The 18050-nt window shown below is 34.2% G+C and overlaps 2 protein-coding genes, 1 long non-coding RNA gene and 3 pseudogenes across 29 annotated transcripts in view; 3 read left to right on the top strand and 3 right to left on the bottom strand.

The window, feature by feature from the left end:
* The window catches only part of LOC127904507 (uncharacterized), a 33760-nt gene extending 27503 nt beyond the window's left edge, over window positions 1-6257 (bottom strand). For 2 of the 3 annotated variants that reach the window (XR_008057763.1, XR_008057764.1), the window contains exons 1-2: window positions 6214-6257; window positions 1355-1789 (exon numbers count right to left, since the gene is read on the bottom strand). This is a non-coding gene — a long non-coding RNA (uncharacterized LOC127904507). Of the gene's footprint in view, window positions 1-1254; window positions 1790-6213 lie in introns of all 3 variants that reach the window. The other variant, XR_008057765.1, reaches the window with a different exon arrangement.
* LOC18106432 (probable metal-nicotianamine transporter YSL7) overlaps window positions 1-6386 on the top strand; it is a 36640-nt gene extending 30254 nt beyond the window's left edge. For 9 of the 25 annotated variants that reach the window (XM_052448546.1, XM_052448545.1, XM_052448541.1 and 6 more), the window contains 4 exons: window positions 29-126; window positions 215-349; window positions 476-665; window positions 751-2086. In XM_052448546.1, coding sequence (XP_052304506.1) covers window positions 29-126; window positions 215-349; window positions 476-665; window positions 751-1857 — 1530 coding nt within the window. In that variant the 3' untranslated portion in view covers window positions 1858-2086. Of the gene's footprint in view, window positions 1-28; window positions 127-214; window positions 350-475; window positions 666-750; window positions 2087-5403 lie in introns of those variants that run through there. The other 16 variants (XM_052448564.1, XM_052448562.1, XM_052448559.1 and 13 more) reach the window with 7 other exon arrangements.
* Window positions 2878-5404, top strand: LOC112324803 (probable metal-nicotianamine transporter YSL7; annotated as a pseudogene).
* Window positions 6387-7153: 767 nt separating the features above from the next.
* Window positions 7154-8384, bottom strand: LOC112324723 (DNA-binding protein RHL1-like; annotated as a pseudogene).
* A 1809-nt stretch (window positions 8385-10193) lies between these two features.
* Window positions 10194-12487, top strand: LOC127904484 (UDP-glycosyltransferase 88A1-like; annotated as a pseudogene).
* A 711-nt stretch (window positions 12488-13198) lies between these two features.
* LOC18097532 (UDP-glycosyltransferase 88A1) lies at window positions 13199-15027 on the bottom strand. The gene has a single exon (XM_006384036.3). It carries the CDS (start codon window positions 14794-14796, stop codon window positions 13348-13350), a length of 1449 nt encoding a protein of 482 aa, XP_006384098.2. The 5' UTR covers window positions 14797-15027; the 3' UTR covers window positions 13199-13347.
* Between the last annotated feature and the right edge of the window lie 3023 nt (window positions 15028-18050).

Genomic DNA, 18050 nt, shown 5'->3' with positions numbered 1-18050 from the left:
TCTTCATTGTTACCCTGGTTATTTCCAGGTCATGATTATAGACTTCAAATTGACATATCCAAGTGGCACTGCAACTGCTTATCTCATCAACAGCTTCCACACTCCTTCAGGAGCCAAGCTAGCAAAGTAAGGCATTATCAGACCTCATGCACATATAGTTGGATGATCATTCGGCATGTAAAAGTATCAAACTTTTTTTTTTCTACCGTTTCAGAAAACAAGTGAAAGCGTTGGGCAAGTTCTTATCATTCAGCTTCTTGTGGGGTTTCTTTCAGTGGTTCTACACTGCAGGAGATGGTTGTGGATTTGCTGAGTTCCCCTCACTCGGACTTAAAGCATATGAAAACAAGTAAAAGCATTACACAAAACTTCCAAAATCCTCTCATCCTATTGAATGTAGTTCAATTTATTATGGCATTGTGTTTCAAATTTGTTGTGGTATCCTTGACTAATAATGTTATTGTTATATGTACAGATTTTTCTTTGATTTCTCAGCAACATATGTTGGAGTTGGAATGATTTGCCCCTACATCATAAACATATCAGTATTGCTTGGAGGAATTCTTTCCTGGGGTCTCATGTGGCCTCTCATAGATACAAAAAAGGGTGATTGGTATTCAGCAGACCTAAAACCTAACAGCCTACATGGCCTCCAAGGTTACAAGGTAAGTTTTCCAACAAGGTTAAGGTGACAAGAGTGCTATTCTTGAAGCCTTTTCATTCATAACAACTCTTATGCAATGAACTCAGGTATTTATTGCCATTGCCCTGATCTTGGGTGACGGTCTGTACAACTTCTTCAAGGTGCTAAGCCGAACACTCACTGCCTTGTTTTTTCAACTTCAAAGGAGCGATGCAACTGGTGTCCTCCCTATTGCGGACCGTTCCTCTCCCGAGACATCCAGGATCTCATACAATGATCAACGCCGCACCCAACTCTTTCTCAAAGATCAAATTCCAACATGGTTTGCTGTTGCAGGCTATGTCGCAATTGCTGCTATCTCTACAGCCACGCTACCGCATATATTTCCCGAACTCAAATGGTATTACATATTGGTTATCTACGTCTTTGCCCCAGCCCTTGCATTCTGTAATGCTTATGGCTGTGGCCTCACTGACTGGTCCCTTGCTTCCACCTATGGGAAGCTCGCAATTTTTGTAATTGGAGCATGGGCTGGTGCCTCTCATGGTGGAGTTCTTGCAGGACTAGCGGCCTGTGGAGTCATGATGAATATCGTCTCCACAGCCTCCGACCTCTCTCAAGATTTCAAGACTGGTTATCTAACCCTTTCTTCACCACGGTCCATGTTTGTGAGCCAACTAATTGGCACTGCAATGGGTTGCGTTATTTCACCTTGTGTCTTTTGGCTGTTTTTCAAGGCCTTCAAGGATCTTGGGACTCCTGGAAGTCAATACCCTGCTCCTAATGCTACTGTATTTCGAAACATGGCTATATTGGGGGTAGACGGATTCTCGTCTCTACCAAAGAATTGCCTCTATCTTTGCTATGGGTTCTTCAGTGCAGCTATTCTCATAAATTTAATGAAGGATGCATTGGGTAAGAAATGGGCTAGGTTCATTCCCAATCCAATGGCGATGGCTATACCTTTCTATATTGGCTCATACTTTGCCATCGACATGTGTGTGGGAAGCTTGATTCTATTTATCTGGGAAAAGATTGACAAGGCAAAGGCAGATGCTTTTGGGCCAGCAGTGGCTTCTGGTTTGATTTGCGGGGATGGGATATGGACTTTGCCTAGTGCGATACTTGCTCTAGTAGGAGTAAAACCTCCCATTTGTATGAAGTTTTTGTCAAGGGGAACAAATGCTAAGGTCGATGCGTTCTTAGGGTCATAAAGTCGAAGTTGAAAATCAATCACCTGCTCTTTCGTGGAGCCAACAACTATTTTCTCTATAATCATTTCTGGAGAAGAAAATCAAATGTCCATTCACTTATATATGCATGTAGTTTTTTTTCTTGTCTAGTTTGAAGAAGATAGTAGAACAGATGCATCAAGCAATGTGAAAAGTGAAAATCACAGTACCCTTTGTGAGCTGTTATGATCAGTTGCTATATTTGGTATCAGGTTTGCTCATTTTGCTAGCTATGATCATATCAGGTGGTCCAATGTGGCATTGGAATGGCCTTCTAGTTGTTATCAGTCTCACAATAAAACCATGCCAGACTTAGTTATCCAACACGAGAAAAGAAAAAAGATGGAAAAAATATCAGATGCGTCGAGGAAGACGATAAAAGCTGTATGTAACAAATATGTCGGAAGTGTAATGATCATCTTTTTTTTTTTTTTAATTTTTGGAAATTGACTATTGACTTCTCGTCTTCTACATTCAGTGGCCATTCGGTAACTTACTTAAAACATTCCTTTTTAGAAGTTTATTTTTTTATTTGAAATTAAACTTTTTTATTTTCAACCAAAAAATAAAAAATAATATAGGCACACACACACCAACTCATACACATGTCATTAAAATCTTATTTTAAAGGTGTCTAAAAATATAATATTAATTATTTTTCAAAATACACTTCATTCAAAAAAAATATTAAAATAATATATTTTTTATATTTTAAAATTTATTTTTAATTTTAACATTTCAAAACAATTCAAAAATATTAAATGAAATTAATTTAAAATTAAAAAAAATTAAATCTTAAAAAAAAAAAAAAAAAAAAAACCAGACAGATTAAAATTTAAAACTCACCACAGCAACCCGTTTTAACTCCTTCTCATATTCATCGTCTTCAATTCGCCTGTGATGTGTTGAGCAATAATCACAACCACTTATTTAAGAAAATAAAATGGAACGTAATGAAAGAGACGATACCAAGGTAGAGAATGGTTATAATTTGGAGGATGATCATGGTCACAGAAAGAAGGACAAGAAAGAGGAACAAGAAGAAGAGTTGTAAGTGGAAAGAATATTTGAGATCCAAGAAGTGCCATCATGGAGGAATCAGCTGACACTGAGGGCCTTTGTGCTGAGCTTCGTGCTGAGCGTTTTGTTCTGCGTCATAGTAATGAAGCTCAATCTTACAACTGGTATCATACCTTCCCTCAATGTCTCTGCTGGCCTTCTGGGCTTCTTTTTTATCAAGACCTGGAAAAGTTTCTTGAAAAGTCTGGCCTTGTGAAGCAACCCTTTACGAGGCAAGAGAACACTGTAATACAGACTTGCGTGGTTGCCTCCTCTGGCATTGCCTTTAGTGGTATACTTTCCGTACTGTTTACTGCCATTAATTTTCATTTCATCTCTCTTAATTATTTTGAAATTCAATTTTTTTTTCTGTTTTCTTTCGAAGTTGAGGAGATATCTAGGTTTCTTTTATCAAGATATTAATATTTCTGTGCATTTGGTTTTGTTTCTGTTCTTAAAGGTTGCAAACTTACAGTAGTTACTAAAATTCAATGTCAAGATTTCCATCTTCTAATTGCTAGATTACATGATAAGGCAACCATTTTTCTCTCTCTGGATCCCTTTTATCTCAGATGTGAGTAGATTTGCATGATCCTTGAAGACAAAGAATCTCTTACTGCCTAAAGTCTTTGAGAGACAAATCAAAATTGAGGCTTTATGACTACCACTTGTGAAGTTTTGCTAAACTAATCAACACTTGAACTTACCATTAGAGACATGAACAAATCTATCTCTGTCTCCTGGAGTGTGATAATGTTAGGGGTGCAGCTGGTATGTCACTTGACAGATACTTTTTTGACAATTCAATTCATATGCGCTGGATATGGATGACTTACTAAGTTCAGATTTATGTCAGGAAGTCTTATAACAATATTCTGATTTGTGGAAAAAGAAGTCTTCTCCATTAGTAAAAGAAAGGAAAATGTGAATAATATCTGTTTCTAGAATGCTAGTTGTGAGCTTGAGTTATTAATCAAACCTTTTCTTTAACTGTGAATCATTAACATAATGTCAAGATGAATAAATACATTATATTTCTAACTTATCCAAATAGTCAAGAAAAGCCTGAATACTTGCCAAACTTGTTTCGAAACTGAATTAATTATTGTAATGAAACGGTTAATTTGTGATTATGCGTATGATGATATTAAACTTGTTGATTTTTGTACTAATGGTTTCCATTCTATAATTTTTTCCTTGTTTCCTTATAATAGGAGGCTTTGGGAGTTATCTGTTTGGAATGAGTGAAACCGTGGCCAAACAATTAACTGAAGATGGTGATGCCTTTAAAAATCCATCTCTGTCTTGGATGATTGGCTTCTTGTTTGTTGTTAGCTTTCTTGGGCTCTTTTCGGCGGTGCCTCTTTGAAAGGTAGACTTTACAACCTACATCGCCATTCAATTTCGTATAGGAAATAGAGAACTTCTCTCTGCATTTTACATTTTTGCCGAATGTATAGATTTTCCAAAAATTAATCCTCATTGTTTCCCTTGTTATTTCCAGGTCATGATTATAGACTTCAAATTGACATATCCAAGTGGCACTGCAACTGCTCATCTCATCAACAGCTTCCACACTCCTGCAGGAGCCAAGCTAGCAAAGTAAGGCATTATCAGACCTCATGCACTTATAGTTGGATGATCATTTGACATGTAAGAGTATTGAACTTTGTTATTCTACTGCTACAGGAAACAAGTGAGAGTGTTGGGCAAGTTCTTCTCATTCAGCTTCTTGTGGGGTTTCTTTCAATGGTTCTACACTGCAGGAGATGGTTGTGGATTAGCTGAGTTCCCCTCACTTGGTCTTAAAGCACATGAAAAAAGTAAAAGCATTTCTCAACCTTCCAAAATCCTCTCTTCTTGTTGAATGTAGTTCCATTTATTATGGCATTCTGTTTCAAATTCGTTGTGGTATCTTTGACTAATAATGTTCTTGTTACATGTACAGATTTTTCTTTGATTTCTCAGCAACATATGTTGGAGTTGGAATGATTTGCCCCTACATCATAAACATATCAGTTTTTCTAGGAGGAATTCTTTCCTGGGGTCTCATGTGGCCTCTCATAGATACAAAAAGGGGTGACTGGTATCCAGCAGACCTCAAACCAGGCAGCTTACATGGTCTCCAAGGTTACAAGGTAAGTTTTCTAACAAGGTTAAGGTGACAAGAATGCCAATTACATGATTTTTAACATTTTCTTGAAGCCTTTTCTTTCATACCAATGCTTATGCACTGAACACAGGTATTTATTGCCACTGCCTTGATCTTGGGTGACGGTCTATACAACTTCAAGGTTCTAAGCAGAACACTCGCTGCATTGTTTTTTCAACTTCGTGGGAGAGATGCAACTGGTGCTCTGCCTATTGCTGACCGTTCCTCTCCCAAGACATCTAGGATCTCCTATGATGAGCAACGTCGCACCCAACTCTTTCTCATAGATCAAATTCCAACATGGTTTGCTGTTGCAGGCTATGTCGCAATTGCTGCCATCTCCACAGCCACCGTTCCGCGTATATTTCCCGAACTAAAATGGTATTACATATTGGTTATCTACATCTTTGCCCCAGCCCTTGCATTCAGTAATGCTTATGGCTGTGGCCTCACTGATTGGTCCCTTGCTTACTCCTATGGGACGCTTGCAATTTTTGCAATTGGAGCATGGGCTGGTGCCTCTCATGGTGGAGTTCTTGCAGGACTAGCAGCCTGTGGAGTCATGATGAATATCGTCTCCACAGCCTCCGACCTCTCTCAAGATTTCAAGACTGGTTATCTAACCCTTTCTTCCCCACGGTCCATGTTTGTGAGCCAACTAATTGGCACTGCAATGGGTTGCATTATTTCACCTTGTGTCTTTTGGCTGTTTTTCAAGGCTTTCAAGGATCTTGGGACTCCTGGATGTCAATACCCTGCTCCTTATGCTACTGTATTTCGAAACATGGCAATATTGGGGGTAGAAGGATTCTCGTCTCTGCCATAGAATTGCCTCTATCTTTGTTATGGGTTCTTCGGTGCTGCTATTCTGATAAATTTGATCAAGGATGTGTTGGGTAAGAAATGGGCCAGGTTCATTCCCAATCCAATGGCAATGGCTATACCTTTCTATGTTGGCTCATACTTTGCCATCGACGCGTGTGTGGGAAGCTTGATTCTATTTGTCTGGGAAAAGATTGACAAGGCAAAGGCTGATGCTTTTGGGCCAGCAGTGGCTTCTGGTTTGATTTGCGGGGATGGAATATGGACTTTGCCTAGTTCGATACTTGCTCTGGCAGGAATAAAACCTCCCATTTGCATGAAGTTTTTGTCAAGGGGAACAAATACTAAGATCGATGCTTTCTTAGGGTCATAAAGTACAATTACAATTACTAAAAACACAAAAAATCTGTCGAATTCATTGTAGCTCTCTTCATAGAGCATTGTTTGTTCCCTAGAACAATGCTCTATCTTTATTTTCGATTCTTCATTTTTTTTTTTTTGGGTTTTCATTTGGTTTTGTTTTCTATTTATTCTTTTGATGTTGTGTTTATTAGAAATTAATATTTGTAATTTGTTTCTCTTTATTTTTTACAAAACTATCATGGTGTCTACCTCAACAAAGATGGGTGATTCTGGATTTTGTGAAAATATAATTGATTTCATTTTTTGTAGGAGATTGAAAGTAAAGGGATGAAAATTCAAGAAAAAAAAGCAGCTATATTATTAAAAAAAAAAAAATTGATCCCTCCGCTCTTATGTTTAGTTTTTCCATTGGATTTAAAAAAATAGATGATTAAATATTTTAATTTAAAATTTTATTTTATTCTCATTTGAGAAAGAAAAGATAAAATGATAAAGAAAAAAAAAGTTATTAGTTAACATTATTCACTATTCCTGTTTGTGAGTGTGATTACGGTTATTTTTTAAAGTAATTTTTAATTAAAAAAATATCAAATTAATATATTTTTTTATTTTTAAAAAATTATTTTTAATATCGGCATATAAAATGATCTAAAAATATTAAAAATATATTAATTTGAAGTAAAAAAAATTAAAAAAATATTAATTTCTTTCAAAAATATTTTTAAAACATATTTTTACAGAGTTCTTGCATGCTGCCGAATTGGCATAACTTCCTTCAAACCTTTCAAATATTTGTTATCATCATCATCAAGCTCTGTTTCAGGAGACTCTTCTTTCACATATTTTGTCCCACCACTTTTGTCAACTACATGCTCCTGCCCCTCCTTTAAAATCACATTCAATTCCTTGTCCCCGAAACAAAAATCAATTACAAGAAACAATTACCAAAGATATGTATAACCAAAAACAAAAAATGACAGATACATAAATAAAAAGGACCTCAAACAGTTCCTTAAGAAAATCAAGTTTCAATTCCTCCGGGTTCTCTTCTTTCGTTCCAATCCACCATGCCTCAGAAAATACAATCTGATTTTATCACCAAATGAATAAATATCAGTGCTTGTATCGCAACTCACCCCCTTAAAATACATAGCAAGAGAGACAAAAACAACAATTGTTCCAACAATTTGCTAACTCGACGAAGGTCCTAGATCATTAACAAATTACTAATCACACTAGCAAGAAAATGAGTAATGTAAGCACACAAACATTTAATTAGCCAAGTAAAAACAAGAAAGAAAGAAACCATGTGATCAAAATAATCCTCACACATAACATTCTTTCCACTCCTAGAGAATTGCAATGTCAGCTATCTGTTTTTTGGATACACAACAGTCCCAAGCAGCTTCATCCGTCCCTGTAATATAAAAACACAAACGATATGTCATTCATTCACAAACCTCTTTTCACCATGACCATCAAAACCCAAAAACACAACGACACACAAATCAAAAGCAAAAAAGAAACAAAACCCAGAAATGTTAAGTCAAAACCTGACGAAAATCGAGGTAAAGAACAGGGCTTTTAGAGGACAAGTCTTTGAGCTCGCCAATCTTGCCACCACCATTGACAGGAGCAAGAAGACCAGGAAATGAAGGCAAGTACCTGTTTTTTCTTTGAGATTTCCTAATATATCCTTACCATGATGTTTAACAAAAAAAATTGATGGGTTCAATGAATATGGAGCCACTGACTTGTGTGTCTGATACTATGTTGTTGGTTATTGCAAGCTTTTTCAGTCTTTTTCTCTCTAACACATCCGGGTTTTCCCTGTTAGAATTGCTGGCTTCTGTTTTCTTGGATTTCACCATTTTTTTAAAAAAGTTCTTTGATGATGATGTTATCTGGATTTCTCACGAAAGGGTTTTTTTTTTCTTGCATTTTGGAGGCGGGAAGCTGCAATTTTTTGCTCCTTTTTCCTCTGTAAATGCAACAGCAAGCTGGAGATTGAGTGATTTCGTTCTAGGCTAAGGTAGGATTGGCCATTAAACTCTGGCTTGAAATTGGCCCAGAGCTTGAGGTTTGCTAAAACAAGGGCTTCTCTTTAGATATGGACTCATGAATAAATATTTTTGATTCAATACTTTTAAAAAAGGGATGGATTCTATCATCTTTATTTTAATTGTCTTAATTATTTTGGATCAAGTGGTCACACATATTGTTAATAAGAATGATAATCTCACTCGAATTCCATAAATTTTAATCAATTCTAACTCGAATATATAAGATTTTTTTCTAATCACTTAATAGAATATTAATATTGTTAAAGTCGTCTCGAAATTTAATCCAAACTATGAAAAAATAACTATTGATTTTTATCACTAATATATATATATATATATATATATATATATATGCGCGTGTGGATATCAATATTATCTCACTCTATTACAAAAAATAAAATAAGTATAAGCTCAATACAGAAGTTTAGCTTATTTATTAATAGGAAGAGTTTGGATTTAAAAAGGGAAAATTAAACACCAAGAAAAGCCCAAGCCTTGGTGTATCAATAATATTTCTCAAGAAAATAAGGCTGTAGAATTCACCTTGTTATGATCCGTAAATAAGTTTGTCGATATAACTTCGTGTAAAATTACAATTCTTTTATCAAGTTTAATTAACTTAGCAAGAAATCAAACTCAACATTGATTCACAAATTTTTTTTTTTATTGTAGCATTTAAGACAATGAAGTTGTTTTTTACCAAAAAAAAATAAAGTAAAATTGATATAACCACTTACATAATGATTGAGTTTGTCAAAAAAAAAAAAACCCTAGATTAGAATTTAAGGCAAGATAAAATTTAAAGTTCTCAAACTCTAAAATTCTTTGATATTTTTATTAACTTTAAATAATAGTTTTGATCTCCATAAAATAAATTAGACATTCTTATTTATATTAATCCAAAAATCTTTATAAAAAATGATTCCTAATTAAAACTTTCTTAACTTATAAAATCAATCTAGCATTAGGATTTCTAAATATTAAAATATTAATTAAATTAAAAATTCTAATCTAAGTAGAAAATACATAATTAAAATCCAAAATTAACAAGGAAAATAATTAAAACAGAAAAATAGTAACTTTAGGTTTTATATCAAATGCTTTTGGGGTTTTTTTGCAAACTTCTTTTTAAACTTGACCTTGTCAATCTAATTTATAAACTCTTGGGTAATTGTTCTACGTCAATCTTTCTCATTTGAGAAAAACTCATCATCGAGTTATTTGTTAAAAATTAAACTCTTTCATTTCTGGAAAACAAATACTTCAAATATAATATTGTAGCTAACTTATTCATGAAATAGCATGTTTTTGACTTGTAAAAGGTTTTTGCACATAATGACATTCAATCATGTAGATTGATTTTTGTTTCTTGAATTATGATTGTTTATCTTGATTTGACAATGTTCCATATATAGCTTCCATCAAGTTCATCTTCATCAACACCCTTTACATAGATAAGTGGTTGTCTAGATGGAATTTTAGAAATATATATAAGGTAAGGTCAGCCTCGAGGTAAGTCTCCAAACATGTTCCTCTCCTCTTTTACAATTCCTGTTTATGCCTCTCATCAACCAAAAAGATATTATTCATCATATGAATACTCATGGTCATATTGACCACGAAGTTTTGAACAAACTAGTTCAATAACAGGTTGGTCATGGATGTCATCCCCAGCTTGTGTTTCTCTTTTTCCTCAGTTGTGTTGTGTCCAACCTTAATGTCTCAAGCTTGGTTATAAGGTCATCAACTCTAGTATTGATGTCGCCAAACCTAGTTTGTATTTGCCCTTCCGAAGCTGAAATCACTAATGAATGGTGGTTTAACTAATTCCAAACTGCTTGCATCCTTTAATCACCATCATGGAGATGGTTGCCACCAACTGCTCCATGATTATCTTCATGGTTCGCTATCGAACCGAATATTGACCCGCTCTGATACCATCTGATATAGATTATAATGAAGATAAAATTAGGGTTCTCAAGCCTTAAAGTTATAGACCAAACTGTAGAGAAATTTAAAGAACATTTCTGGTATTTTTATTAACTCTAAATAATAGTTTTGATCTCTATAAAATAAACTAGACATCCCTATTTATATTAGTTCTAAAATTATTTGTATAAAATGATTCATAATTAAAAAAAATTAACTAATATAATCCATCTAGTTTTAGGGCTTGGCTTCTAAACACTAAAATTCTAATTAAATTAAAAAAAATTTAATTAAATAAAAAACAAATAATTAAGATACAAAATTATTACCTCGTATGATACAGCAAACTTTGTTGTCCACTTTACTAAGGTGGTTCCCACCCTCCATTTCATTGGTGTTTATGTTGTCCTTTCCCTTGAGGACCTCAACAGGGAGGTTGATGCATACATCGCCACTGTTTAAGGGGTTTGTTAGGTTTAGTCTTCCCTTTCTATTCACTTTCTCATCGCTATAGCACCCTATATTGCAGGCAAAACTGATACATACATCGTCACTGTTTCTGCCACCTTTCCTTCCATCAAATTCCATCATCTACCCCCTGTTACCCCAGTTTCCACCACTGTAACCCACCATGAAGAACTCACTTTAGAGATCCTTCGCCTTAGCAACCACTATGTTCATCAACAACTCCTCAACATATCGAAAATTAAGGTACAAAACTCATGGCCTTATTATGGACTTCATTTGCACTTCTGGTCTTTGTGTAGCAGCTGAACTTGACATCCCTAGTTACTTTTTCATTACATCTTCTGCTTGCTTTCTTGCCTTTTTTCTCTACTTCCCTACGTACCCTTCATCAAGCTTATACAGAGTTTCAGACACATGAAAGAATTTCTTGATATTCCTAGCTTGCCACCAATCCTTGCCACTGATGTGTCAAAGCCTTTTCTTGACCGAGAGACAACAAGGCCTGTATACTTTCTTGATGTTGCCTCTCAATTCCCTCAAGTAGCAAGGATTATGATCAATACATTTGAATTGCTAGAGTCCAAAGCTGTTAAGGCAATATCAGAAGCACTCCGTGTGCCTCATAATCGCACACCACCAATTTCTTGCATCGGTCCATTGACTATAGTTGATGCCAAAAGGGGTGGTAGCGGCAAGACCAGTCTTGATGATGATGTGCCTGAGTGTTTAACTTGGCTAGACTCCCAACCAAACCAAAGTGTTGTGTTTCTTTGTTTTGGTAGCTTGGGGCTGTTCACTATGGAGCAGTTAAGGGAAATAGCTATTGGATTGGAAAAAAGTGGCCAAAGTGGGTGGTGCGCAATCCATGCAGCTACTAATAATCACAGGACAGGCAGACCCTGATTTGCATTCTTTGCTTCCTGAAGGCTTCTTGGAACATACTAAAGAGAGGGGACTAGCTAGCAGTGAAGTTATGAGCACCACAAGTGGAAATCTTGAATCACAGTTCGGCCGGTGGATTTGTGACACATTGTGGGTGGAGTTCTATACCTGAAGCAGTGTGTGCCAATGGTGACTTGGCCATCGTATGCAGGACAAAGGCTGAACAGGGAATTGTTAGCGGGGGAAATGAAGCTTGCTCTGTCAATGAATGATTACGAATCAATTATTTGTTATTTGTTTTTTAAAAGCTTTTTTAAAAAGATTTAAAATTAAAATTATTTTTTAAAAAATTATTTTTATATATTATATTAAAAATAAAAAATATTATTTTAATATATTTTTAAACCAAAAAAATATTTTAAAAATAAAAAATCACCGAACTCCTAACCCCCAACCACCCTGTAATGAATTTTGGAAGTACCGATGAGGTGGTGGAGTAAAAAGCTAGAATGGTGATGGATTCCGAGGAAGGTAGAATGATCAGAGGGAGCAATTGCTACGAAAGGTGGAGCCATGGCATCATGAAAAAAGAGCCAAGTCAGCTGGCTTTCTGACAATTCAGGCATTAAGATGCTATTGTCAAGTGCTAGAACTTGTTGTGATGTCAAAATCATTATTTATTATTTATTATTTTACTTATTTTTTACGTGAAGTGAATATTCGTTAACTATATAAATTTAGAAGCACTTAGTTGATAAAATTATGAACGTATAAAGACTCAAAAATTTTAAAATATTAAGCACAGCTTGACATATCAACATGTCATGTATCCATTTTAATGGTCGCAATAGTACATACATTATTAATAAAATCTAACAAGAGCATTTAATTAAAAGAACTTTGGAAATTCAAACGTTAAAATAGTAAAAATAAAAATAAAAAATATTGAAAACTTCAAACACTAAGTCAAGGTGGTTAGGTTTCTTGCTCCCATGAACACTCTACCATTACCACCAGCAGTATCATCACTCCACAGACCATTTTCACTTCCAAAACTTTGAATATGTTCCTCAGCAAGCCAAGAGGGGTAGCCCGCAATGAGCACAAGAAACCCTTAAATAATGTAACTGAGTTGACTATTATGGACGCACAAGCATTTATATCATTAAACTTTCCTATCTTCCTCAACAACCTAGCTAATATGGTAGCCCACCACCACCTCGGTCTCATAGGAAGAGAGCTCGAGTTATTAAATGAACTCAAATCAATATTTTTTATTTAAACTATTTAATTTAATTTTTTAAAAAAAAATATTATTGTTAACTTAATATTTATATGAGTTTAATTAGACCAATTGAATCATAAATATTCAAATAGATTTAATTAAATTATTATAAAAAAAATTAAATTAAAAATTAACTCGAAACAAGTTTTAAATTTTTAATTTTTTCTTAGTGAAGTTCTTAAGATATAGCAAATTAATAGTTGATTGAATTTCAGTTTTGGCTAATCATATCAATAATTAAGAAAATTTCCTTTTAACTATTTGGCATACCTGATTGAACTCTCATGAAGAATCCTACCGTGGTAAACATTCTTGTTTTATTCATGAAGCAATAAAGCTAAGCAAAACAGCACCATAACATGTGATGGTATTACAAGCAAAACCAGAAAACCAATACAGCAACTAGATGGTCATGACAGCCGATATATTATATCAGTTCTAAGTAAATTTTATTTTCCATGCTTCCATGATTCAATGAGCATGGAAAAGGCTGTATAAGAAGAACCACCTTCATCCGTTGCAGCCTTGGCTGCATTCTTCATAGCAATAGCTCTCTCCCTAATCAGTTCACCTTCCTCAGACTCCATCAATCCTCTAACCTTCGTCTCCACCTCACCTGCGCTCACAAATCCATCTTCAGACTCATTCATTGACAAAGCAAGCTTCATTTCCTCCACTAACACCACCCTATTCAGCCTTTGCTCTGCATACAATGGCCAAGCCACCATTGGCACACCAGCACACACTGCCTCAAGTGTAGAATTCCACCCACAATGAGTCACAAATCCACCTATTGAACTGTGATTCAAAATTTTTACTTGAGGTGCCCATAACTTCACCACTAGTCCCCTCTCTTTGGTGCGTTCCAAGAAACCATCAGGAAACAAAGAATCCAAATCAGGATCTCTCTGTGCTTTGATGGCTACACTAAGATCATTGGTAGGTGGATTACGAACCACCCACAAGAACCTTTGGCCACTTTTTTCCAACCCAATAGCTATCTCCCTTAATTGCTCCTTGGTTAACAGCCCCAGGCTACCAAAACAAAGAAACACAACACTTTGGCTTGGTTGGGAATCAAGCCAAGTTATACACTCATCAGGCACAGCATCATCAGAACTACTCTTGCTACCACCTCCTGCTCTTTGCCCTTCAGCTAGAATCAATGGACCGACACAGAAAAGTGGCGGTGTGCGATTATTAGGCACACAGAGTCCATCTGATATTGTCTTGATAACTTTGGACTCCAAAAGTTCAAAAGTGTTTATGATAATTCCTTTGGCTTCTGGTGTTTGAATGGCAAAATCAAGAAAGTTTATGTAGGCGTCATCTTCACGATCAAGAAATGGCTTGACCATGTCAGTGCCATGGATTGGTGGCAAACCTGGAATATCATGGAACTCTTTTATATCTCTGAAACTTTTGGTAGTCTTTCGATGAAGGGTAGGGAGATAAAGATAAGAAGCAAGAAATGAAGCACAAGAAGTGATGTAAATATAAGCAGGGATGTTGAGTTCTTCTGTAGCCAAAGAGAGAGCAGAAGTGGCAAGGAAGTCTATAATAATTCCACAAATGGTATAGTTTTTGGAGATGGAGAGGAGTTGTTCATGCACAAAAGGTTTACTCAAACGGAGGGCCTCAAAAATGAAGGTTTCGTGGTGGGTTGCGGAGGTGGTAGACAGGGTGACAGTGGGAAGATGGTGGAATTTGATGGAAGGAAAGGTGCCAGAGATGGAGGATACGTAAGTATTCATTTTGCCAGCACTGTATGGTTCTGTGGGCATGAGTATGTGAATGGAGAGGGAGGGTTGGTGGGTGAGCAAGTGTTTGCCTAGCTCCACCAAAGATATCAAGTGCCCGATTGTTGGTGATGGGTAGAGAACTACTGCCTCGTCCATGGCTGTCTAGCTCAGCTCCCTGCCGTGTTTCCTCTGTGTTTCTCTGTAGACTTTTATAGACAAGGAGGGGACAGGGTGGGACTAGACTAAGCTAGGACTTGAATGGATTACTATTTTTTTATTTGTTTTTCTTTCATAATTATTGAAGCTAAACACATCTCCTACCAAGCTTGCCTTAATTTCAATCTTGAAATTAACGTTCATTGACATAGAAATTATTGTGTTCATATTTTAAATTATAGAATAAGATAATATTATACCACAGAAAATTTATAAATATAAATAAAAACACTGATAAAAAAAAATTATTAGTATATTACGATAATATTTACTAACAGAATTTTTTATCCTTTTATTTATTGATAAAAACAGATAGAAAACTTTTGTTGGTATATACCAAGGGAATGACGAAGAATATTACAATAGGATTCAAAAAGAAAAATCATACGATGACGTGATATTTTTACCGATAGCATAACCGACGGAGTTATTAACAAAATAATTTGGTCGGTAATACCATCAGTGATATTTAATTTATAATTTGACGATCAACCATTCTCTCCCCCTCCCTTATTTTTTTTCATTTATTCTTCTTTCTTATGCATTTTTTTTTTTTGGAACAAACACCCCCTCCCCAAATCTCAACATAATTCAACCTCTCACAACAAATCTGGCCATGCAACACAGTTTATCAGTATCCATGTTCTTATTCAAATTTTATTAAGAATTCTCCATTTTAAGTAAATAAATATACTCTTTTTTATTTGAACTCAATTTTAAAATGTTGGTTTTTTTTTACATATTTTTTATAGTATATTTATTTTGTTTGGGTGTTTACTTATTTTATAGTTTTTTCTCATATAAATTTGTTGTATGGATTTATGATTTGAACATGTTAAGGTTTGTTTTAGATTTTGTAAAAATATATTTGTTTGTAAATGACTTATTTAATGGGTCCGTTTTATATTTTGTTAATTTTACTGCCGAGTTAAATGTTTGGTAAATATGTAGAAATTTAAATTTATGTAGATAATTGATAACTAATTAAGAGTACTATTAAAATAGATTGAATAAATTTGAGCTAAATCAATATTTTTACAAATTATTTAGTTAACATAGTTAATTAATACATGTTGTCATCATTATTTTATATAGGTTTTATATAAATAATAGATGATCGTTCATGAATGTATAGAAATTCACCCCAAGGGTTGTGGAAGGTGAATTATTGTAATGAGGTTCAGGATTTTATTAATTATACATGATCTAATCCGAGAAATATTAATGAAGAGGGTATTAGATGTCCATGCAAGAGGTGTAAAAATAAAAGTTTCTCGATCCAAATATTGTAATGATGTATTTTTTACAGAAAAGGATTCATGAAAAAATACATGTGTTGGTATGCACACAAAGAACCATATGTTCTTCATGATATCATGGTAGAAAGGATGATTGAGTCAACTTTTAGTTTTAGCAACGTGTATAGAGTTGTGGATGATAATAGCAATCCTTATAGGAATATGGTTATGAATGCAATAAGAATGAATCAGATTCATGTCAATCAATGTCCAATCGTATATGAAAAATCTAATGTAGACGCGACTAGGTTTTTTTTTGACAAACCAATATGGGATTGTTGCACAAATCACAGTAAATTATTGGTTGTTGCATAAGTGTTCAACATCAAGTCAAATCATGGGTTGAGCGAAGCCGATTATGACAAAATTGTCAAATGGACACGAGAAGCATTTTACCTAAAGGGAAAAGGGTGAAAGAGAACTTCTACAATGCTAAGTCCATGAAGAAATCCCCTTGGTCTAGGGTACTAGAAAATTGACATATATCCAAACTTGTGCAAGTTTTACTATCTTGAAAATGTAGAGTTGACCAAGTGTAGAACATGTTTGTATTTTCGTTATAAACTCGTAATTGACATAGAAAGGTCTCTTGTTGCACACAGAAAACTTAAGATGCTTCTCAATTACACTTAGACTACATAGGTTGTTCATGTTACTAAAAACTGTTGAGCACATGACATGATACCAATCACATGATGCGATGGATGGAGTGATAGTGTACTCTTTTGATGGTAAAGCCTAAAACCACTTTAACACCGTGCATCTTTAATTTTTATCCTTGTTTTTTTGATTTTTTCTTTTATTTAAAGTTGTTTTTCTTTTCAATTTCACTTTTCAATCAAAAAATTATTTTTATTTTTAAAGTCAATTTTGAACTTCATTTTTTTTATTGTTTTTTTGGAGTACTTATGCTAAATTGATTTTTCTTTTTAATTTTAATTTTCAATCAAATATAAAATTTATTTTCTATTATGATTTTGATCTTTATTTTTTTTAATTGTTATTTTTTAAAATCCTTTTGGATAATTGAAATTATTTTTTCAATTTTATTTTTAATACTTGATTGATTAAGAATTTATATTTATATTTTTTTCAAATATAATATTTTGGATCTAATTATTCAGATCAACACGGATTTTTAATCAACTCAGACAAAATTAATTCATTCCCTGATTTTTTATTCAATCCAAACTGTTCCAGGTTTAATTGTGCTAGTTTTTATTAGAAGTGCATTTGTATGCGTTTGAGGTTTGCTTAGATCACCATTGTTTTTAAAGGTTCTACCGATTAGAAATTGAAATCATAATTTTCATATCATGTTGTTATAAAAACTTTTTTCATGTCCTTTCAATCCTAAACCACTCTAGCTATTTAATCCTTTAATTGTTTCTTTAACCAAAAATAATTAAAATTGATGCAAATATGACAATTAATTGGCAGACGACCTCTCGTGGTGTTCGAACAACCCTATAGAAGCAGCCCTTGCTTTCACCATTGATGACGATGATAACCCTATCAAAGTTGTACTGCCGGAATTAATTATGATTGATTCCGTGGATATTGAACAAGTTTTTAATTTAAAAAGGTTGATAGCAAATATACAAGGCATTGATCGCAAAGTCTCATTGAAAAGTGTGATCTTTGCCCAAGTTAGAATTAATTATGATTGATTCCGTGGATATTGAACAAGTTTTTAATTTAAAAAGTTTGACAGCCAATATATATATATATATATATATATATATATATATATATATATATATATATATATATATATATATATAGATTATAAGGCATTGATCGCAAAGTCTCATTGAAAAGTTGGACCATGAGAATTTCGTATACTAATCAATTAAATATTGTGTGTTTTTTATTTCATTTTGTATGATTTACATG

The sequence above is a fragment of the Populus trichocarpa genome, chromosome 17, assembly GCF_000002775.5.
Source record: "Populus trichocarpa isolate Nisqually-1 chromosome 17, P.trichocarpa_v4.1, whole genome shotgun sequence".
NCBI lineage: Eukaryota > Viridiplantae > Streptophyta > Magnoliopsida > Malpighiales > Salicaceae > Populus > Populus trichocarpa.
Note: the sequence above shows the minus strand (reverse complement) of the source record. Positions and strands in the feature narration are given on the sequence as shown.

Bases quoted from the DNA above. Each gene is read 5' to 3' on its own strand.
- LOC18097532 (XM_006384036.3), bottom strand. From the start codon at position 14,796: ATGGACGAGGCAGTAGTTCTCTACCCATCACCAACAATCGGGCACTTG.